This window comes from Aedes albopictus, chromosome 1, assembly GCF_035046485.1.
Source record: "Aedes albopictus strain Foshan chromosome 1, AalbF5, whole genome shotgun sequence".
In the NCBI taxonomy this organism is placed as follows: domain Eukaryota; kingdom Metazoa; phylum Arthropoda; class Insecta; order Diptera; family Culicidae; genus Aedes; species Aedes albopictus.
Genome location: NC_085136.1, coordinates 279,384,848 through 279,408,920, shown reverse-complemented (window position 1 = coordinate 279,408,920; position 24,073 = coordinate 279,384,848). Strand labels below are relative to the sequence as shown.

The following is a 24,073-nucleotide window of genomic DNA, read 5'->3' as shown; positions in this document are numbered from 1 at the left end:
ATCTCTCCAGGAGCTGCATACGGATTTTTTCCAGAAGTTCCGTTGGGAATCTATTCAGAAATTCTACTTGAATTTCTATTGATGAGTTTTTTAAAGAATTTTATTTATGATTCCTACAGAAGTTCCCTCGAACATTTCTTCAAGAGTTTTATCGAGAATTCTTCAAGGACTTCCATTCTTAATTCAACCAGGAAACAATTTGAATTCAATTCAGAATATACATTCAGAAGTTTGGAATTTGTTTATTGTTTTCCCCAGAAATAACTCTTTGAATACCTCTACGAGTTTCTTTGAAAATTTCTAAAGCAGTTCCAATAAAAAATCCTCAAGGATTTGAATTGGCAATTCCTCGAAGAGTTTCATTGGGAGTTTCTCTACGAGTTCTCACAACAGGAAATGCTTCTGACATTTTATTTAGTAGGAATTTCCCTTTTGGAATTTGTGGATCCCTAAAGAAATTCCATTTTGGATTTCTCCGGAAAATTCTTCGAAACATCCAAGGAGGTTGAGAGTTCCGTAAGGAATTTCAAAATAAGTTGCATTTTAAATTCTTTTAAGTTTTTTTTTTCGGAAATCACTTCCGAAATTCATCGGGAACTCCTCCAAGTTCAGATACAAGAGTTTCTTCGAGAATTTTTCCGTTCCTTCACAATTCTCGAATTAGTTCTTTCCTCAATTACTTTAGAAGTTTCTTAAAAAATCTCCAGGAGTTGCATAAGAAATTCCACCAAGAAATCCATTGAAAATTTCTCCAGGGATTCCTTCAACCCTAGTAAGATGTTGGGGTCAATATGATACAGACAGGCGTGCTGTATACGTCCATCGTGGTGCGGAAATCCTAACATCCTAGGAAGGTTAAAATTTCTTCTAGGAGTTCTATTGGGAGATCTATCGGGGATTCCTCAGCCAGTTGCTTCGGGAATACTTCAAGGAGTTTCTTCGAGAATTTCTCCAACCGTTCTTTAGGGGCTTTTTTCAAACGTTTCTTTGGGAGTTTCTCCAGTGGTTCCTTCGAAAATTACTCCAGAATGTCCTTGGAACATCCCCCAGGAGTTTCATCGGGAATTACTCCAGGAGCTCCATAGGAAATCCGTCTACCAATTTCTCTAGGAGTTCTTTTAAAAGCTTCTCCAGGAGTGCCATTTGCGATTCCTTCAGGAGTTCTATCGGGAGTTTTTCCACAAGTTGCTAAGGGAATTCTTTTAGGAGTTTTTTGGAAAATTTATCCACCACGTAGTTAGGAAATTTATTTTGTAGTCATCAAGAAATTCTCCGGGAGTTCTCGTGATTTTTTTCTCAAGTTTTTTCGAGAATTTATCCAGTTGGTAGTTTTTTAAACAATTATTTCAAAAGCTTTTAAAAAACCATCGGGAATTCCTTCACGAAATCCATTGAGAGCTCCAGCAGGAATTCTCGAGTGATTTTTTTTCCCAGAGTTTAATGAGGGATTCCTCTAGGAATTACTCCAGGTGTTCCATTGGAAAGTCTAGCGAGAATTCCTTGAGGAGTTTCATCGCAAATTGCTACAGTAGTTCGGGAATTCTTCATGAAATTTTTCCAAGAATTTCTCCAACAGTTATTTTAAACTGTTACATCTGTAGACTTCAGGATCTAAACTTAAGAACAGTTTGGATGACCTAGGATAACCAAAAAAAATTCTTCATCATATTCTACCTTTTTAATGCTGTTGTGCACCAAAACCACAGAAATACGTAGAAAAAAAAACTCTATGATAACGCTTGGGAAAACATTCGGCGTCAAAGGGTTAAATTGTGCAAGTGATTCCTGTATCACATGTGTGTATAAGCGTGAATCAGTGAGTGAGGTAGTGAGTGAGTCGATGGTTTAAGGTGAAACATCAAGAAATCCCATTGCAATTTTGCAAACAAACTTTAGAGGCACAAATCTGACGAACGAAACACCGAATCAAGCCGTACTTGTTTATCCTGGCTTTGCTGACTTGCTAAAAGAGGCAGCTTTTCCAAATCGAGTGCATTTGTTTACGAATTTAAAAGATTGGTGTTCTTGAAAACGTGAGTAGTGGACCAAGTCGGCCATTGTGGCAGCCATGTTTGTATTCTCTGAAGTTTCTCCTTAATGAGCGTGTGAGATCTGTTCCGTGGGAGTCAGTGTATTAGTGAGTGAATTAGTGAGTTAGTTGGTAAGAAGTGATTCAATGAGCAAGTTTGTATATGAGCGAAATAATGAGTAAGTGAATGAATGAGTAAACTTATTAATAAGGGAGTTAATGAATGAGTAAGTGAGCAAGCTTTTTTTTTATCTAGTTCATTTCTTTGGGGCTCAATCCCGTATAAAGGCTCCCCCAAATCGACGCGACTCTTTTCCAGCGACACGACTTTTTGTCGCAATGTTTTTGTCGCGATATCGCTGCGCACTGATTTGAAGGGGACCTTCCACACTGCGACGACATCGTCGCAGGCGACAAGCGACAGTGCAGCGATTTTTGTACTTGTCGCCGGTGTGTCGCGGCGCTGGTCGCTGCATGCACAGTTTTCGTCGCTGTCGCGGGGCGACTAAGTTTTGTTTGTGACTAGTTTTCGCGTTGGTGTAGATGGTTGATGCGACGCATTTATCGCTGTAGTCGTTGAGAAAAATCGCGGCGATAAAAAATCGTGTCGCCGGAAAAGTCGCCTTGGTTTGGGGGAGCCTTAACGCTTTACGGAGCCGTCACTGAGTGAGCAAGTTGGTAAATATTGAGTCATTAATTCAGAAGTGAGTTATTTGGTGAATGAGGAGTGAGTTGATGACTTGTGAGTGAGTGGAAGAAAATTGATGAGCTAGTAAATTAATTAGTAAATGAGTTAATAAATAAGTTTGTGAGATAGTAAGCTTGAGAGTTAGTGAGAAGGAAAGTTGATAACTGGGTTGTTGGATTGAAAGGCAAGTGAGCGATTTAGTAAGCTAGTAAGTGAAGTAGTGAATTAATAAGTATATGTCTAAGTGAGCTAGTGAATTAGTGAATAAGTGAGCTTGTTACACACTTAATTTCGGAATACCGTGTTCGATAAATTTTTGACAAAAATAGAACAGCTGAATACAGCTATAATTCTGCACCTTTTGCTCCCGGTTTTGACAGATGATGTACTGAGTCTCAGTAAAATTACCGAAGCTACCGAAAAAGTTCTACTGTTCTATTTTCGTCAAAAAAGTACTGAACAGGCAATTCAGGATTGAGTGTGTAGTGAGTGAATGTGTGAGTAAATGAGTGAATTAATAAGCAAGTGAGTAAGTGAGTCTGTTAATTAGTGAGTCTGTAGGGACTGAGTGAATCTGCTAGTAAATGAAGGTGAGAGTAAATGAGCGAATGAGTAATGTAGTGAGATACTAATTTAATGAGTGAGCGAGTTGGTAAGTGAGTGGACGGGTGAGCGAGTGAGTAAGTGAATGAGCCCATTAGTTAGTAAGTGAGTGAATGTGTGAGTGAGCGTGTGTGCGAGAATAATAGTAATGGCAACGAATGATGATTAATGAGGTTGCAATCTGTCATGGAAAGAAAGTTTGTGAGTACAATTTATAGGTGTAACAGGTCAGTGAATCCCATGCCCTCCCCTCCCCCCCCCCCCTTCAATGTTTTGGCAGCTAGCATAACTTGGATCGAAGCATGCAAATCTCGAATCTGATGGGTGTTCTTCCGGCAGACAGGTATAAAACGGTGTAGCATAAAAACAATGTCTGCTTAGATCGGTTGACTGTGTGGATCCCATCCGTTTAAACGCTCTGATCCCAGTTGCTGGCAGTAACACCATTGTGCTCTTACATGTGAATTAGAATATTCACAGCTAATGTAAACGCTTTCAGCAATATTTTGCTGAATTTTGCCGTGCTGAAGGGTCCAGCAATTTTTTTTTGCTGAAGTTTCAGCAAAGTTTGCTGAATTTCAGCAAAACGTTACTGGTGATCAGCAGTTTACTGAACAAACCAGCAAATTTTGCTGAATTTCAGCAAAAAATTTGCTGAAACCTTCAGCTCGGCAAAATTCAGCAAAATTTTGCTGAAACCCTCTATCGATTTTTTGGTGTGTGTGGTACCTTGTGGTATGCACATAATAAATTATTGTATTACTCTATTACGTTTAGCGTGTATGTTTACATTGAGTATCTGTCATATGTGGAGATGTTGTTATTGTTGTCTGGAGTGTGAATCATTGTATGTAATATTGAAGTATCGGTAATAAAGTGTATACAAATAATGAATACAGTTGTTGAATAATCATTACAGAGAAAGATTCTCACATTGGCGACGAGAACGGTGAACAGTGCATGTGAAATTAGTTTAATTTCGGTTCGGGAAGTGTTTTCTTTGGAAAAAGAAAGAGATGAGTGGTGTGTGTGGTGCATGCAGAATGGCGATGACCTTCAGGTGATGACTTGTGATTGAATTTCAACATTGGAATCAAAAAGGTAAATATTGTGTACTAACTGTTCAATATAATCAAACAATCTATTTATACTTTCGACTAATGTCAATGATCAACCTGTGAGAGATTTTGATGGTGATCGGTATTGTTTAGTTCAAATCGATGACAATCACTATTGTCAGATAAAGAAATAAATAACTGTGAAGAAAATCTAAGTTTTGTTGATTGTGATATTGATTCTCGTTGAATAGGGTTGTTGTCCTAAATCTAGACTTCAATGCTGAATGATGAATGAAGTATTGATTTGTTAACCGGATGGCCGAGGAAGGCGTAGAGGTGAAACAATATTTTGAAATCAAATTTTGCCGTTGCTGTTAAAAGCCAGTGAAGGCGATGAAAGCCAATGAAGGCGATAAAAGCTAATGAAGGCGACATTCTTGAAATAGCCGTAAAAGGCGGAAAGGATCACAGATAGAAAAGCCGTTGAAGGCGGAAAGACTTTTTGAAAGCAGAAAATGTTATAGGCAGAAGAGCCGACTAAGGCGAAAAACTGTCGATGGCGGAAAGATCCGTCGGTGAGTGAAAAGCCGTTAAAGGCGGAAAAAGCCGTTGAAGGTGGAAATGCCGTTGAAGGCGGTAAGACCTGCAAGACAGATATAGTCGATTCTTTGTAGAGCCGTATAAGGCGAATTGTGTTATTAAAAATTAAAGTACTAAAAACGCAACAGTCGTAAATTTCGTAAGAAACAGGTTACCAGCCAACACAGATTTAAGGGCTGTTTTCAGATCAGAAGGAATTTCTCGGCCTATCTTGATGCATGGGAAATTCCTTGGCTGAATCGCTCAAGAAACCGTTTTTTCTTCGATCGCAGTACGCAGTTGCGAAGAAATGACAGTTCAAATGTCAGTCACCGCAGAAAGTTTCTGCCAGGAATCGTTCTAGAAGTTTCTTGAGCGATTTCTCTTGAACTCCAATCTGGGCTTTATAGTTGAATTGAACCATTAAAAATGAAATTTCACACCAATTAAGTGGCAGCTGAGAAGGCGAAAGACAAAACTAAACTTTAGGCTGAGCGTGATTAGAAAAACAGGAACGAATAATATTTGAATATGTTCCAAATGCGAATATAACTGAGCAAATACTGAGATTGCTGTGGAACCACCTCAGGTGATATATATTGAAGTTATCATTGCTCAGTAAAGTATATTAAGTCTACGAGACGTAAAAAGGGTTGGCTCTTGAAACCAAATTAACATGAAGACATGATTTAACCAATGCTGTGTCCTCTCATACAAGACTAAAAATGTAACTTCAAGAAAATTAACATCAATGTGTGAGAACAATTAAACTGTCTTGGTAGTTTGCAAGATAGGAAGTCAAAATGACAGTTAAAGCATTCGTTGAAGCTAGACAACATATTCAGAGCAGTTGCTAACCACTAACCTGTTAAGTATCCTGCTAGTCAAATAACTAGATGAATTGAATATTTAAAAAAAAAAACGAATAATAAAAAATAAATGAAACTTTTCGGCCTAACTAGAAGTCTCAGGAATTCGAGTAAAAAGCGCTTTATAGCCTATTGAATGCCACTAAATGTTTATGCGATTCAAGTACAGTGAGTTCTTGAGTAATCACTTCTGAAGTCTTTGAATATAAAATGTATCGGGTGTGGTCAGGAGGGGCATTTTCATTTATGATTGCTTAACACTGGATATAGTGCCATCTTGCCAAGAACTGTGGAACAAGTTAGAGAACAAGGTACAGCAGTACACTCAACAACAAATTCTGCACAATAATTTCCTTACAGGAAGAGACAAATTTTGATCAGTTAAAGAAGTATTGAAACTATTATTGAGGAGAATAACGTACAGTATATCAAAAGCACAACATATTGGAATAATAAAAGATAATCATTTCTGTAACTACAGGAATAGATATATCTAATGAAAGCTGCATTATGAGGTTTGTTTTTCAGTCGAGCTTATTAATGCAAACAGGTACCATTTACTAACATGTTACCTTGTTTGAATTTTTAGATTTCATACACTGCAAAAACTGCATATATTGTATGCATGTGTCGCACACATAGATTTTTGCAATTTGCCATAGATAACCCTTTTAATGTGTAGATACACATAGTTTATATAAGGTCCATCGATTTTATGTGTGATCCAGCGTGGAAAACGAGTATGTGTGTACAAATAAAATTCATATCCATGGATTTTTACCAATAAAAATGTGTGTACATGTATAAGTGATATTTGTGTTAATAAGTTCATTGAAAATTTGAATAAAAACGTGCTTTAAATTGTTTCACTATGTACTGAATGAATCGTAGAGGCAAGCGTAAGGGCCATCATGACACAGACAATCATGGTCAGTGTGCACTAAATACGTCAGACTTGTAAGCGTTAACAAAAAAGAAATGAGGATGTATTTCATCGAAAAGATGTGAAATAAGTGATATGATAGACAGATAATTGGGGTTTGTAATGTTAAAATATGTTTGATTGAACACGAATCACCAGTTAATGCGGGAAAATATGCATCGTAGAATGTAAACCTATTGAACGACCAAACCGTAAAAATAAACTCATTAAGTTTGAAAGGTAAATGGTAAATTATGAGAATTCCGAAATTATCGGAAACATGATTCCTAAAAACGTGGACACCTATAGGTATGGGTATAGGTGAATCGCCGAAAAGTGCTCCAATAAGATGATCGATTTATTTTGTTATCTGGAGAAAATTGCTTTGTATATTATAATTCGCTACTATCATTACGTTTTCGGTTGGAAGCCGAAGTGACTGGCGGTGCGAAAATAAATGTTTAACCTACTTATAAACATAGCAACTCGATTTAGATTAGTGCTAATTTCAGCTCTTAAGTAGCTTAATGATGCGCAATACCAGCAACCGGTTCAAATTTACGTCCCAACTGCAACTTTGCATGTGCTTAAATGCGTGACTTCGATTTGGTACTGCGACGACGATGTATTTATTAAGAACTTGAGATAATTATAGGATTACAACATGGAAAACAAAACAAAGAATGAATATTAATATTCTACTATACTTTCAAACAGCTAGTGCGGGTGCGAGTTTTGTGAACAATATGTATTAAATACTAGCTGTCCCGGCAAACTTTGTCTTGCCAAGCTGTGGTGGTTTGACAACTGTTGGGTTCATTTCAGCACGGCACTCTAGATCGATTTTATTGCGATCGTGTTGGTTTTCTTCCCAGTTCATGAAAAAGCAGGTTTTCGTCAATTTTCTTACTTTTTAAGATGATTTTCACAACTTTTACTATTTATAAACACAGCCGCCATGAATACGAATCGAACGATGCCAGGGTCATCCTGATCGGTTCAGCCGTTCGTGAGTTTTGTTGCCTCAAAGGGATTTCAAACTCATTTTTATATATATAGATAATTCAAAAATTGGATGTTTTCAAGTTTTCAAATTACTATTTAGCTAAAACTAGAATTACAAATATTGCTTTGGACAAGTGACGTTTTTCGAAATCGTGATTTGATTTAAAAAAGTATCAATCCCTTCGATATTTAGAAAACAAAATCTGTAAAGCCAAACTTTTGAATATATTCTGAACAAGAAACGAGTTTCAGCGAAGTTCGCTAAAAAAACATAAAATGAAATAGTGTTTGTATGACACTTGGACACTTTGGATCGAAAACGAGTTAATGGATTGATAATTTTTCCACTGTAACATTCGTGCAGTATTCCGACATGTTAGTTGAATAGTAATCTGAATATCCATACCATTTGTATGAGATTCTTCTATGAAGGGACATGTCAAAAAAAAAAAAAAAACAGTGGGCTGTATACAATGTTTGCATGCTAACATTGGAGAAGAGGAAAGCAATTCAATTAATTCATCAGCAAAGGTAATATTTAGCTTGACACTTAGTATTAAACATATTTTGGGATTTGGGAAAATATTTGGGTCAAAATAATGTTTCTTTTTAGGTACAACCATAAGTAACGGCCAAGTAATTTACCAAAATGCCGAGCAGAGATGGATGACCAAATGGATGACTGTACTACTAATTCTGATGTGAGACTGAAGAGAGACGTTCATAAACTGAGGAGACTATAAGCGAAAACAACGTGGAGTGACCTTGCTGCGAAACTGGAGAAAAAACGAGATGTGGTACCTTGTGGTATGCACATAATAAATTATTGTATTACTCTATTACGTTTAGCGTGTATGTTTACATTGAGTATCTGTCATATGTGGAGATGTTGTTATTGTTGTCTGGAGTGTGAATCATTGTATGTAATATTGAAGTATCGGTAATAAAGTGTATACAAATAATGAATACAGTTGTTGAATAATCATTACAGAGAAAGATTCTCACAGTGTGTAAGGAAATGTCGATTTTTTGTTACAATCTTTCGTGAGACAAGTGGATAGGTAAGAGTCAATTCACTCACATTTTTTAATTTAATCTTATCTGAATGCATCTAGTGCCCTCTTTTATATGCCGAAAAATAGGCAGGCGATTAGCAAGCCACGCACTACGCACTTACCGACTCACTAAATCAAGCACCCTAATCACACAATAAAATTGAAAACAAAAAAAAAAAAACAAGAAAAAGTTCAAAATTTCATTGATTTTGATTCACTGATTTCGGAGATATGACAGTTCAAAAATAAGTTGACTAAAAATAGTGTTTTACGAAAACGGTTCTAACTTTGCGTTAGATTAGCCAATCTAGCTCAAATTTGTACCAAAGATGCACATATAATAGGTTGACAAACAGTCAAAATTTGAGAATTTTTTATGCACTCTACGAAAAGTTACAGCTTGTGGACCTTTTTTTGTAAGAGAAAATAAAGTTGCCTATCCTAAACATGTTGGCCATCCCCTGTGTGATATATTTTGATGTTGTATTTATGAATATACCGACAAGGCGCCATTCACCGTGGGGGCTCCATTCAACGTGTGCCTTCGAATATTTTTTCATTATTTCCATATTATGATTGAATGATATGACAATTTCCCTTCAATTTCACCAATACAACATTGTATTGGTGAAATTGAAGGGAAATTGTCATATCATTCAATCATAATATGGAAATAATGAAAAAATATTCGAAGGCACACGGTGACTGGAGCCCCCACGGTGAATGGCGCCTTGACGGTATATGTACATAAAAAGAGCGCCTGGTGCAAAATACCTAGTCAAAATCGTCAAAAAGTAACATGGTACAACTATGCGTAGAGCGGCAGTGTGGTACTTACATCATCTTCATCGGCCGGCGGAAGCGTATGCTGAGGATTGCTCACGTTTTCGGTCGGCGGTTTCGGCCGCAAGCTGTCCGCGCATTCCGAATCCAGCGCGGTAACGTCCAGTGTGTTGCAGGTGGTCACCGAAGCCGAGGACACCAGCAGCATGGGACGTGGCGTCAACGGCGGAGGCTTCGGTAGATTGGTGGCAACGGTCGCTGGTTGCGGTGGCGCCATTGTCTCACCCGAGAACGGTTGAATCTCATCCGTTATGGTTTCCGGTTCGTCTTCGCCCAAGGGGTCTTGGGGTTCTTCTTTGATCTCTGACACCAGATCGGTCCAGTTGGGGCTGGGAGGTGGATCGGAAGCCGATACCGGAATTTCTGGCAGAACAGTTGGTTCCGGTTTGCTGGCTAAGTTCAAGGACATGACGTGAAGAATTTTAGGAACGGTCGGTTGTGGTGCAGCTACGGATGTGGACGGTGTTTGCACTTGTGTTGGGATGGTTGACGTATTGAAAGTTGGTGGTGGTACCGGACGAGGGTGAGGCACAACACGTACCGTCGGAGCTGTAGTTCGTCTCACCACTTGAATGTGGTGATTGGATCTCACGGAAACGGTTGGTAGTTTGTTCGTTGCCATAGGAAGTGTTGCTTTGGAGGCCATTGTCGCAGCGGAAACTACCAAAGGTTGGTTCAGCTGAGGCCTTGCTACCGAGCTGGGTTCGGGAGCACAAGAACTTACAGAAGAGATCTGTAGCTCCGAGGGTTCCGTCTTTATGATTGTTGATGCAGGTATTACACCAGTCAAACTTGACGTCGGTGCCGTGGCTGTTGGTAGCCTGGAGTGAACAATGGTCGTGGACTGCCGGAGAGCAACCGGAGGTATCGCCTGTTGTATTGGTGATATGGCTGGCTTCGGTGGTAAGGTATTCACTACCTGAGGAATTCCAAGAAGAGGTATAATATTCAGTAATCTATAGTCATTTCACAGAGAAACAGACGTTACACTCTCATGGCCTCCCATCGATCACCTTTTTAACGGTTGGTTCAAATATTCAGTAGTAGGTCGATTGACCACTTGCAGCGCTGGTATCGTTTTTGCTCCTGTTTGACGTTTGCTCACTACCGCCATCTAGTGGCCCGGCCAAACACAGTACACTTAGCATTGGGCAATTACGTTTCCGTGACGATATTTTATTGATAAGATTGATTCTAAGTGTTACGTCTTTTTCTCTGTGGTCATTTATTTAAACCATGAAGAAACAGACGTAACACTAAAACAAATTTTATCAGAAAACATCATCGCGAAAACGTAATCGCACAATGCTAAGATTACTGTGTTTAGTGTATAGCCTGGTCATCACTAGGTGGCGGTAGTGAGCAAACGTCAAACAGGAATAAAAACGATATCAGCGCCGCAAGTGGTCAATCGACCATCTACTGAATATTTGAATCAACCGTTAAAAAGGTGATCTATGGGAAGCATTTAATAAGTTCTGAAGAAGATCCTCTAGAATAGTGGATATTCGTTCCAGAACTCTTCTGTTTAGAATTCAAGGTTACATTATTAATAGTCTATATCCGCAAATAGTTCACCTTCATCAACGTCGTCGTCTTCGGTTCGATGGTCTTGTCCTCCTCGGCGCCCCATTTCAGGAAAACCGGCAGGTGGCAGTGCGTACCATAGTACTGAACCGTCCCGTTAACCATTTCGATCTTACTGGTGCAACCCTCCCTGATGCAGCTCCAGTCGGACACGCTACTCTGCTCCGATACAGTCGTATACCAGTAACCCTGGCAGAATACGATCTCCCGGTCAAATCCTCGGATCAACGTAATGGACCGTTTCGTTCCGTCGGTTCCGTCCTTCACCGCAGACTCAATGATAATCTCGCGCTCGTGATTGTGCTGCCCCACCGTCAAAACTTCGCTCCGATCGTTGGTTATCAGAACGGCCGTGCATTCGCCATGAGGATCCTTCAGGCTTCTACAGTTGAACGTCAGCGTCCGGTTCAAATTGATCATTTCGAAGCTATACCGATACCCATCAAACACGTACTCCCCATTGCAGTACATCGTTTTAACGTCCTCCATCTTCTGTTTGTGTTGGTGATTGGCATACTTCGCACAAATCCGGCCACTCGGGTGACTAACGATGAACGCCGGACAGCACACGACGCTGCATCCCCAGATGACGGAGTTCATGTTATTTCCTAGGCACGAGTACCAGTACCAATTGTCCCGATAGCGGAGCGGTTGTTTCCGTTCCGGTTCCAAGGACCGTCTCATATGCAAGTAGGCATCCTGGCGGGTGCAACGGGTACGGAACTGATGAAACTGCTCCAACGTTTCGTAGCATTTTTTGCAAATCAGGCTTCGCGTTAGCTCGATTACGGTTATCTGTGGACGATAGGAAAGGTCATAATGGATTTGTAGAAATCATACGTGTCTATAGGACAGTTATAACAAGTTATAAGGTGTTATAACACCGCTAGCCGTCATGGTTTCCCATAGCGGAAATCATGATGGTTACAGGTCGCAAGCCCTGGTAAAGTGTGGAACGTTTTGATGGCTGTGATCCCTGACCATCATGTACCGTCTACCCCCGTTGGTTTGACCGCATCTAATCTGAACACTTTTTAATTTGACCCCCTCTAATCTGCACATCGTTCAAATTAAAGATGGTTCAAACGTCATTCTGCTAATGGAACGGGGTGAAACGGAACGCAGAATCAAAACAAAACATCAAATAAGGCTGCCAGCAGTGTGTTTTTCCGTCGCCCACAGGGTTGCTAGAAGTTCAAACTAAAAATGAACCCCGTTGGTTTGCATGAGGTGTCGTTCAAACCAACGGGGGTAGACGGTAATCAAAATCCCAGGGATACTCAAGTGACCATACTGTTGGGTTGTGGGAGTTGCGTGTGTGGGGTGCATATATTGACAAGCATTGCTATGGATCGTTAGGGCTGAGTAGGAGCGGGGAATGGATCTACGATTGCTTAATTGCGATTATACCTACTGGTATAGTCGTGGTTCAACAGTGGTGGCGCCGCTTTTCGCTTGTGTTCGGCCTTGGTGGTTTATTTAGGCGGTACGGGTAGGTCTGTATGTACTTCGTACGTGCAGTGCGTACGGCTTCAGCATTGTGGTGACTTGGGTAGTGTAGGATAATTGGATTTGGGACTGAGGAGGTCGTCATTGATTTTGCCGATACCATTGAGTGCTCATTGTTGTCGGTTGTGTTGGTGACGATTTCTTCGGCTTTATAATCTCATTTATACCACGCACAAACTTTGGGAAGAGGGACTGCTTTGTAATGCAAGAGAGGGATTTAAACTCTGCGTTACGGGTTGGGTGAGGTCATGCAGATAGAAGCAACCCAGGTGACCGGGCGGCTCGGGTCGTGATGGATGCATGAGTGCAGTGTGTAAGGGGTGCGCTACCCTGTGGGTGCAGTTGAGTCCGGGTTGGAGTGGAAAGAGACGCTTCTCTACCCTAGATTGGGTTCGGTTGTACGGGTGGGGTAGTGTTTGTCTTATTAATGACGTGTTGTGCGTGATTTGCGGCACGAGCTGCATGGTTACTTGGGAAGTATTGTGCTCTGTAATCTAGATTTTGGTATTAAGGTGAAGCTATAACTGTGCCTCGGATTTGTTCGGGAGAGCTGGTGGCGGTTTGTGCTGGAGGGTTTGCTCGATTGGTTATTCACTGGTGGTGACCAGTCAATCGACTGTTCGCGCAGCCTGTCATTTGGTTCTTGGGGTTTGTGCTCTCAAGGTTCGGGGCGTTGCTTCATTGTATCTTCGCTTTAATACTAATAATCCTTGCTTGATTAACTGACTATTATGTACAGGCGTTTAACTCATTCTATTTCATAGAGAGCCAGATTTAAGGGTAATGGTTCAATAGGGTGTTAGCAATCAGAGTGGATTAGAACGAGTTGGCGCCTACAATACACCAACACTAACACACATACACCAATACTTACACGCACACATGCACCTACAACTAGCCGTAAAAGACCAGTGGGCGGGACAATGGTGCCTACCCAACAGTTGTAGGTGGGGTGTTTGGCTTAGCTACATGAATTGCTCCGGCAAGCCCATAAACATCAATTGGTAGACGTATTGCCTAGTGAAAAGACAACGCAGATGGGCGAAAGCCAGGGGATGCGTTGATAATAGCAGAATAGCAGAATCATACGTGTCTATAAGGACAGTTATACGTTTCAGAATTTTTATGTTTTCATAAGTATATTATAAAATAACAAAAAGAAAGACAGAATCAGGAATACTGAGTCACGGAAAAATATAAAGATATAATCACATTAGGTCAATATAGCCGCAGCGGTAAATGCGCGAATATTCAAGAAGACTATGCTGAGGGTGATAAGTTCGATTGCTGATCGGTCCGAGAACTTTTCTTAATAGACATTTCCCTGACTTCTTTCGGCATAAAGTATCTTCCTGTCTACCACACGATATGCACATGCAAAATGAACAAATGGACTTGATGATCAGGGAGTCGTTGATATCGTACAGCTCACGGACGAATTCTCGCCACCAGATGGCCTCTTGAGTGCCCGTGAAAAGTGCCATGTATTCCGGTCGATAAAGCAATATTTGCTTGTCATCTGGAACTCCAGGAAACCGCTCCGCCACACTGCAGAAATACGTACTTAACCGCTGACAGATCGCCTCGTCTCCAGATCGTTCGCACAGTCGGCATCGCTGTATCCAGAAAACGCCAGATCCGCATCTCTCCTGTAAGTCAACTTGCACTGTTTAGTCCCCTTGAGGTATCGCAAAATCCTCTTGTTCGCTGTCCAGTGTGGAAGGCCCGAATCGCTGCTGAACGAACTCACTACGCTTACCGCGTGACTGATGTCTGGCCTCGAGCACTGTGCGATGAACTGAAGACCTCCAATCAGCTAGCGAAATGGAACTTCCTTCATCCTTTCTAGTTCCCCCTCATTTCGTGGGCTTATTGTCGCTGGTTCGCGTCCAGCAGGATCGATATTGGATTGCAATCCGCCATATTGAATTTTCGAGCAATTCCTCTATCTGCCGCTAATGGCCGATGAAAATAGCGTCGGCGGTCCAGGTGACACGCAGCCCCAGAATCTGCTTGGCTTGGCCTAGGTCCTTCATTCGGAATTCGTCGCACAACTGCTGAACAAAAGAAAGCATCGACGTAGACCGCCACAATGATGATCTTACCACTTTCCATCTTGTAATACACGCACGTGTCGTACTTCGAGCGCTTCAGCCCCATTCGCTTCAGCTCCTCTGCCGTGAATCGCAAGTCAGTCCCATCTGCATTTTGGGCAAAAATGAGTTAATGGCCGTTTTCGAGCTTTTTTTGGATGATCTTTCAGCTGCGTGCAAAATAATATATGTCGGAGTGTCCACAGTGGAATTAGAGACTCGGATCGGGGAAGCAATAAAACACACGTGTGTACTGAACAAGAACTAACAAAGGAATGATTTTTCTTTTATTGAACGGAAGTATACAAACGCAAATTATTGGAATCATAGTTAATCTATGTCGATGAAGTTGTCGCCGCTCGAGGGGCTCAACACTCCTCCTCAACTTCAGCCGACTTCACTCCGATAGCCGCCCGAAGTTCTGCAAGTTTTACCGCTGCCAGCGGCTTCGTTAGGATGTCCGCTTCCATACGTTCCGTCGGGCAGTACTTGATGGACACTACACCGCTTGCCACGAGATCCTTCACAAAACAATATTTAGTGTCAATATGCTTTGACTTGCGCGATGTCCGGTCCGTAGCAGTTAGAGCAATGCAGCTCTGGTTATCCTCGTGAACTGCAACAGGATACGCCAAGACTATGCCCAAGTCGTGCATCAGCTTCCGCAACCACTGTAGCTCCTGTAGACAGTCGGCCAAAGCGATATACTCGGCCTCTGTACTGGACAGTGCAACGCTTGTCTGCTTTCGGCAACACCACTCGATGAGTCCACCGCCTAGCTTGAACAAGAAGCCGGTGTTGGACTTGCGATCCGTTACCTCGCCCGCCCAGTCAGCGTCAACGAAACACTCCAGCTTCAGCCTTCCATCAGCTCCTAGGTGCAATTCGTGGTTGATCGTCCCCTTCAGATATCGAAGCACCTTTTTGGCCTCGATCCAATCAGCCTTCGTTGGCTTCGATACACGCCGCCCCAAAACAGATGTAGCGATCGAGATGTCCGGACGACTGTTTATGGCAATATACAACAACGCACCAATTATGCTTTGGTATTGTTCCTTCTCCACAAGCTCCTCATTCTCCTCCTGCGGTTGTTGCAAATAGCCACTTCCCATTGGTACTCGAGAGGTGTTGGCCTTCTCCATACCAAACCGTGCGAGGACCTTCGAGATGTACGGTTTTTGGTTGATTACGAACGCGTCAGCTTGCTTTCGGACCTGTATTCCTAGGAAACACGAGAGATCTCCTAATTCGCTGATCTTGAAGTTCTGCTCCAACACCTTCACCAACGCTTGATATTCATGCTCGGAGTTGCAAACGATTATTAGATCGTCCACATACAGTAGCACGTACATGTAGCGACCGCCAGACTGCTTCGTGTATAGACATGGATCCGCCTTCGATTGTTGGAATCCGACTTCCTTCAAAACAGCATCGATCTTCCGGTTCCACACTCGGGCAGCCTGTTTCAGGCCATACAGGCTACGTTTCAGACGGCATACTGCATTCGGTTCCTTGCTCACGAACCCAGGAGGCTGCTTGATGAATATCTCCTCCTGCAACTCGCCATAGAGGAATGCCGTTTTAATGTCAACGTGCCTTGTCAACATTTTTCTGGTGCTGGCCACGGTAAGAACGGTGCGAAAGGTGGTTTGCCTAACTACCGGCGCAAAAACTTGATCGTACTCGCTCCCAAACCTTTGGCGAAACCCTTGGGCAACGAGCCTGGCTTTGAAACGCACGACGTCTCCGTTGGCACTCTCCTTGCGCTTGTACACCCATCGTGACCCAATAGCTTTACGACCCGCTGGTAACTGGACAACGTCCCAGGTATCGTTTTCCATTAATGAAGCCATTTCTTCTGCCATAGCCGCTTTCCACTTGTCACTCTCCGGGCTAGCCAATGCCTCCGCGTAGCTCTTCGGTTCGCACGCCACTGCTGCGGCCAAACCAATCGTTTCTCGGAATCTCTCCGGTGGCTGTCCGATATTCGACCTGGCAGACCTTCTCAACCCGACCGGATCTAGCTCCTCCTGAACCGGTTCGTTTTCCAAACCGAGAAGACGTCCTTCACCATCATCCGAACTGCTATCGCATCCGAAAAATTCTTCCTCCGAGTCGATGCTGCGATTCTTCGTGTTATCCGCCGCCAGATCCACCGGAACCGTATTCTCCAGCCGCACGAACATTTCTGCATCCGCATCCCGTTTGACTTCCTCTGGATCTGTACTGATGGCTTCAGTTGGCGTAACTCCATCAAACTCCACAAATCGTACATCTCGACTCACGACAATCCTTCCAGTACGCGCATCCAACAGCCGGTAAGCCTTGTTCTCGGAAGAGTAGCCGACGAAGGTGAGTTTTTCTGCTTTAACTTCGAATTTTTTACGCTTCTGAGGGGGAATCCACGCATAAGCAGTACACCCGAAAATCTTCATGCCCTTCAGGTCCGGTTTTCTGCCGAACCAGTGCTCGAAAGGAGTTTTACCAACAGCTGTAGACGGCAACCTGTTCTGGATGTAAGCGGCCGTATTCACCGCTTCTGCCCAAAAGCGTTTGGGTAACCCTGCATCCAGTAACATACACAGACCCATTTCGTTGAGCGTCCTGTTTTTTCGCTCCGCCACCCCATTTTGTTGGGGAGCGTAGCCGGCGGTAAATTCGGGCTTTATTCCCTCCTCAGCATAAAATTTACGAATACTTTTACTGGTGTACTCACCTCCTCTGTCCGAGCGTATAACCTTCGGCTTCTTACCAAGCTGGTTCTGGGTGAATCGGACGTAATCTCGGATCCTGGCTTCTACCTCCGATTTTTCCTTGAGAAAATACACCATAGTGTACCTGCTATGGTCGTCGATCATGGTCATATAGTACCTACAGCCGCCCGGAGTCTCAGTCATCGGACCGCAGACGTCGCTGTGGACTATATCGAGCACCTCCTTTGACGTTTTCTCAGCTACCTGCGGGAACGAAGGCCTGGCCATCTTGGCCTTGATGCAACACTCACAGGTCGTCTTGATACCGCACTCACTAACACACATTCCGGATACCAGGCCTTTGCGCACTGCCTCTTTGATTGCCTCCGGATTCCGGTGGCCGAGTCGACGGTGCCATGTATGTTGGCATTCTTCGTTATGTCCTTTATCACTCACTAACATCGAACGCTCTCCGGCCAGATTCAACCGATACAGGCCACCAATTTTGTCGGCAGTCGCGACGATTTTCTGTCCGTACAATAGTTGGCACTTTTCACCGTCGAATTCAGCACGCACACCTTTGTTCGAAAGTTTTGCTACCGACACGAGATTGCTTTCGAGCTCCGGAGCAAAAATCACCTCCGTCAACGTTACCGAAACGTTTTCTCCGCGATCGTTCACACACTGTATGGTGCAGTCTCCGATGCCCTCTGTGCGGAGCATTTTTCCATCCGCCGCCGAAATAGTCGGACGCGCACTCTTATCCAACCGAACGAACAAACTTTTGTCGTTAGCGAGGTGCGACGTCGCACCGGAGTCAATTAACCACGCACCCGCGCCGAAATCACCCGATCGCACCATAAACGTAAACGACTCTTGGTCGTCTTCGCGCACTGTTTTCGCTTTTTCTTTTGCCTTCTTCTTCTTATTTTTCTCGTCGCTGTTCTTCGCCGCAATGAATGCTTTGCAGTTACGCTTGCGGTGCCCCACTTTTCCGCAGAAGTAGCACGAAACATCCACTGACTTTTGCTGCTGCTGGCTGGATCCAACTCTCAGCGCCTGTTCTCCCGTTTCGCTCTTCTGTTTATCCGCCTCGTCTATCAGCTTCACTTTGACCATCTCGAGTGTAAGCTCGTTTTCATCCCGTGCCTCCAACGCCGTCGTGAGGGGATTGAACGCGTCCGGGAGGCCACGAAGAATTAACGCTACCTTCAGGCATTCGGTCATTTCGAACCCCGAGTTCTCCAGACGAGCGTACTGCTTTTCGATGCCGGCAAGATAATTTTCCATATTGTCACCCACCTTGAAGTTTTGGTTGGTGATTTGTTTGAGCAGAGTCACCTTCTGCCCCAGAGACGTTTTGTTGTGGTGCTGCCGGAGTGCGTCCCACGTCTCTTGTGCCGTCGTTTTGTCGCGAATCAAACTGTACTGACTCTCGTCCACCAGCAGCTGAATGGTGGCGAGCGTCCTTTCGTCGCCTTCCCGCCATGCATCCGTGACCGGGTTCGGTGCAATTCCCGGATCGACGTATTTCCACAGCTGCTCTCGCCGGAGCAGCGCCGTGACGGAGAAAGACCACGCGGGGTAATTCGAGTTATTCAGCTTGACAACTCTTGCCCACTCCATTCCGCGAAAGTTCTCGAAAAATCACCACCGGTTTTTCACTCCCGACTTTCGCGAAAAAATACTGCGCAACGTTAACTAAAAACGACCGTAACCGATTCCGTACACTTCCCGGAACTGATCCGTAATGAAATCGACTGGGCACATAACCTGTCGGAGTGTCCACAGTGGAATTAGAGACTCGGATCGGGGAAGCAATAAAACACACGTGTGTACTGAACAAGAACTAACAAAGGAATGATTTTTCTTTTATTGAACGGAAGTATACAAACGCAAATTATTGGAATCATAGTTAATCTATGTCGATGAAGTTGTCGCCGCTCGAGGGGCTCAACAATATATAGTTTGTTCAGTAAAATTGAAAAACAACTCCAAGTCAGATTGTCCCATAATGAAATGTAATCGCAAGTCAGTCCCATTACGAACTTGTGCACCCTCCAGTACAAAACCTGACATTATTTTAGCCAGTTTTATATTTTTCACTGTTACGTTTTCACGTTTGAAACAATGTGTGAAAGTTTCATGATAATCACAGAAGTTTTCAATTCATGGCGATATTTTAGAGCTTCCAATAGAAATCGAATTTGAAAACTTCAGAGGCCATTTTCTCAATGCCTACTTTTTACATATGGGACTGACTTGCGATTCACGGGAGTACCTGGTCCAGCTAGAAGTTCCATACTCTGCTGATCTGCTTGAGGCCGTAAAGGGGATTCTTTAGTTGGCAGATCTCCTTGGGTGCGGCTTCGTTCCGGAATTCTTTCGGCTGTTCCATATGTATATCTGTTCACCGTCCAGATCGCCTTGGAGGAACGTCGTAACAGCGTCCATCTGGTACACGACGAGATTCAGTTGCGCTGCCAGCGCAAGGAGGTGTCGAATGGTAGCATAGCGGACAACAGGAGAATACGTCTCGCTGTACATAGTCCACTCTAGAAATCCTCTACATGTAGGATTACTAGTCCACTCCTTCCACTAGAGAAAATCCTTTTATCACAAGTCTGGCCTTGTAACGTTCAATGGTGATGTTTTGACTTTGAAGACACACCACTTGCTCTTCAGAGCTCTCCGTCCCTTCGAAAGATCCACCAGACACCACGTCTCGTTCGCGCTTAACACATCGAATTCTGCCTCCATTCAATCCAATGGTCTCGGTCGTCCGAGTTTAGCGCTTCTCGCAACATATCAGAGTCCTTGGATACCTTTGGAATGTATTCCGGTGGACGTTATCAGAAGAAAAATTCAACTTGCCTTGGACTGGGTTGGGCGCTCCCAGTCAAAGTTACTTCCTCTGAGCGTAACGGGAACGAAGTGCTGTCCAAGCTCCCGTGCTGTGAAACACCAAACACGTCCTTGTCTTGGTTCTTGTTAATCTCGCCGTCGATTCTGGAGAATTTAAAACTTTTGAGGCAAGACACTGTAAGTAACCTTAAGGACAAACGTCTTGAAATCCCGCTTGAACAGTGCATCAGAACTTCAGACGCACAAATCTCAAGATGCAAACTGCAGACAACAGTGCATTTCATTATTCTGTTCTTGCTCACTTCCAATAAGCTTTAAATAAGAAGATCTGGTGCACTGGTTTCGTTTACGAAGAGATTTGTGCGCTCAAAATCGTGAGTAGGTACCAAAGTCGGCCATTGTGGCGGCCATTTTGGGATTCTTACAAGTCTGTCCTTAATATCTGCAATACTTGCCTGGCAATCAGCGCTCCTTCACGCTTCACCTCATCGTAGGATGTGAGAAAAATGCGAGGGAAGCGCAACCGGTTGTTGCGGATCCTGTGGCTCTTCTAGCATACTGTCCGCCGACGTCGTCGTACTGTCATTCTCATGGTCATTCTCCCTCTCTGCGCTTCTGACATCTTCGTCACAGTCTGTTGTTGCACAGTCGCCTGTTGCTTGTTGACCACGGTGACCTGTTGATCGCCATCCATGATATCTTGCTGATAAACTTTAGTGAAAACCGTCAGTTCGACGGTCGCATCGGTTTCCTCCGGTTCCGGAACCTCTGCTACGTGACGCTGATTCAGTATTACCTCATACCAACTTTAAAAAAAAACTTGATTGTTTTTCGGCTTGAACATTCGATAGCCCATGGAACACTGCGAATAGCCGATCAAGATACACGGATCTTACTTGTGGTCCCACTTCGCACGTTTTACCTTCGGCACGTGAGCCATCGTTCTTGATCCGAAGACTCGTTGATTGGATAGATCCGGTTTCCGTCCTGTAATCTTCTTGAAAGGGTGACGGAGATCTTCCGTCGATGATCGGTTGATTAAGAGAACGGCTGTCGATGTCGCTGCCGCCCAAAATCATTTGTCCAACTTGCCGTCAAACATCAGACATCTCGTTCGCTCCTGAATCGTTCGGTTCATGCGCTCAGCCAACCCATTTTGCTCCGGATTGTGAAGCACGGTCGTCTCGTGACGAATGCCATTCGCTTTGAGAAAATCCACGAACCGGTATATTTTCCGCCATTCTCGGTTCGCAGACACTTCAGCTTCTTCCCAGTCTGGGTTGCGGCGTATTCCTAACCTTACCGGTCAAGCTAAGGCCTGAGTGGCCTCTGCTGTACATAGTAGCCGTGTCCATTCTACTCGGTCAATGGCTGTGTCTCCAGTTCCGTACTCTGCGAAGGGTCCGCAGATCGTCCTCCACTTGATCGACCCATCCAGTTCGCTGCGCACCACGTCTTCTTGAACCAATCGAATGACTCTTGAGAACCATTATAGTCGGATTGCAATCCGACATCCTGATGACGTGACCCGCCCACCGTAGCCTCCCGATTTTCGCAGTGTGGACGATGGTTGGTTCTCTCAGCAGCTGATGCAGCTCGTGGTTCATTCGCCTTCTCCAGGTCCCGTCTTCCATCTGCACTCCGCCGTAGATGGTACGCAGCACCTTCCGTTCGGAAACTCCAAGGGCGAATTGGTCCTCTGTACGTAGGGTCCATGCTTCGTGCTCATAGAGGACTACCGGTCTAATCAGCGTTTTGTAGATAGTTAACTTCGTATTACTGCGAACTTTATTCGATCGTACAGTTCTGCGGAGTTCAAAGTAAGCACGATTTCCTGCTACAATGCGTCTCTAAATTTCTCTACTGGTGTCATTGTCGGCGGTCACCATAGAATAGAAATTCGGAGTGTCGGACGCGGTGATTCCTCTCTGGAGCCCTTCGCCATCATATACTTTGTCTTGGACGCATTAATGACTAATCCGATTCACCTGGCTTCATTCTTTAGTTGGATGTACGTTTCCGCCATCGGCTCAAATTTGCGAGCTATAATATCTATAACATCAGCGAAACCAAGCAGCTGAACGAACTTCGTGAAAATCGTTCCACTCGTGTTTATCTTCGCTCTCCTTATTACACCCTCTAAAGCAATGTTGAACAGCAAGCACGAAAGACCATCACCTTGCCGTAACCCTCTGCGAGATTCAAAGGGACTCGAGAGTGTCCCTGATACTCGAACTAGGCACATCACTCGATCCATCGTCGCCTTGATTAATCGTATCAGTTTATCCGGGAATCCGTACTCGTGCATAATCTCGATCGACTTTATCATACGCTGATTCAAAATCGATGAACAACAAGGGATGTGTGGGCACGTTGTATTCGCGGCATTTCTGCAACACCTGGCGGATGGCGAACATCTGATTCGTTATGACGCATTCACCCATGAATCAAGCCTGATATAGCCCCACGAACTCTCTTGCAATCGGTGATAGACGGCGGCACAAAATTTGAGAGAGTATCTTGTAGGCAGCGCTCAATAGTGTGACGATAGTTCCCGCAACCCAACTTGTCGCCCTTTTTGTAGATGGGACACACGATACCTTCCATCCATTCCTCCGGTAATACTCCTCCCAAATGTTGGTAATGACCCAGTGTAGTGCTCTCACCAGGGCTTCTTCACCGTATTTTAGTAACTCGCTTGGTAGTTGATCTGCTCCAGCGGCTTTGTTATTTTTCAACCGGCCAACCTCCTCCTCAATCTCTTGGAGGTTATGGGGCTGGAATGCTTTCGTCCTGCGCACGTACTCCTAGATCTGTTACGCCACATTCGTTACTTGCAACGTTGCCACTGAGGTATTCATCGTAATGATGCCGTCACCTCTCGATCACCTCATGCGCACTCGCGAGAAGATTTCCGTGATTGTCTCGGCACATGTCGGCTTGTGGCACAAAGCTTCTGCGCGAGCGGTTCAGCTTCTCGTAGAACTTCCGTGTATGCTTAGCGCGGTACAGCTCTTCCATCGCTTCGCGATCTCGTTCTTCCTACTGGCGCTTCTTCCTCTGGAAAACTGAGTTCTACCTGTTCCGCGCCTGTTTATAACGTGCCTCATTCACTCTCGTACGGTGTTGCAGCATTCTCGCCCATGCTGCATTCTTCTCGTTTGTCAACTGATCGCATTCGCCGTCGTGTCAGTCGTTTCTGTAATTCGAAATCGCGAAGCCTAGTGCTGCAGCCGAGATACTCCCTATGGCGGCTCGGATGTCCCTCCAGCAGAATATACGGTGTTACAGCTATTATCGTGAAAGTTCAGCAACAGTTACCGATTTAAAAGTATGGTACGGACGGATCTTGTACACGAACTTGTAGTAGATTCCCTGGTCTTCTGGTAATGTGACCCCAGAATGTGATTCTACCGATTGAGAGAAGACACCTCCAGCGCACAGCTTTCAGGGCGTTTCAGAGAGGTTTCAGATTCGTTTCGGAGGCATTTACAATGTTTTAGATGAGCTTTTAGTTACAGGACGTTTCAAGGTGATTCCAGACACGTTTGACGGGATTTCAGGGGATTTCTTGGATTTCCGAATGTTTCAGATTGGACTTCAAAGCGAAACCCACAAAAAATCATCCAGAACACCCTGAAATTCCGTCGAACCCCCTGTAAAGTACATGAGATC

General features: G+C 43.9%; 1 protein-coding gene across 2 annotated transcripts in view; it reads right to left on the bottom strand.

Moving 5' to 3' along the window:
• LOC109400767 (uncharacterized) overlaps positions 1-24,073 on the bottom strand; it is a 51,518-nt gene that overhangs the window by 24,900 nt on the left and 2,545 nt on the right. For both annotated transcript variants that reach the window (XM_062846830.1, XM_029860439.2), the window contains exons 5-6: positions 11,230-12,033; positions 9,647-10,570 (exon numbers count right to left, since the gene is read on the bottom strand). In XM_062846830.1, coding sequence (XP_062702814.1) covers positions 9,647-10,570; positions 11,230-12,033 — 1,728 coding nt within the window. The remainder of the gene's footprint in view (positions 1-9,646; positions 10,571-11,229; positions 12,034-24,073) is intronic.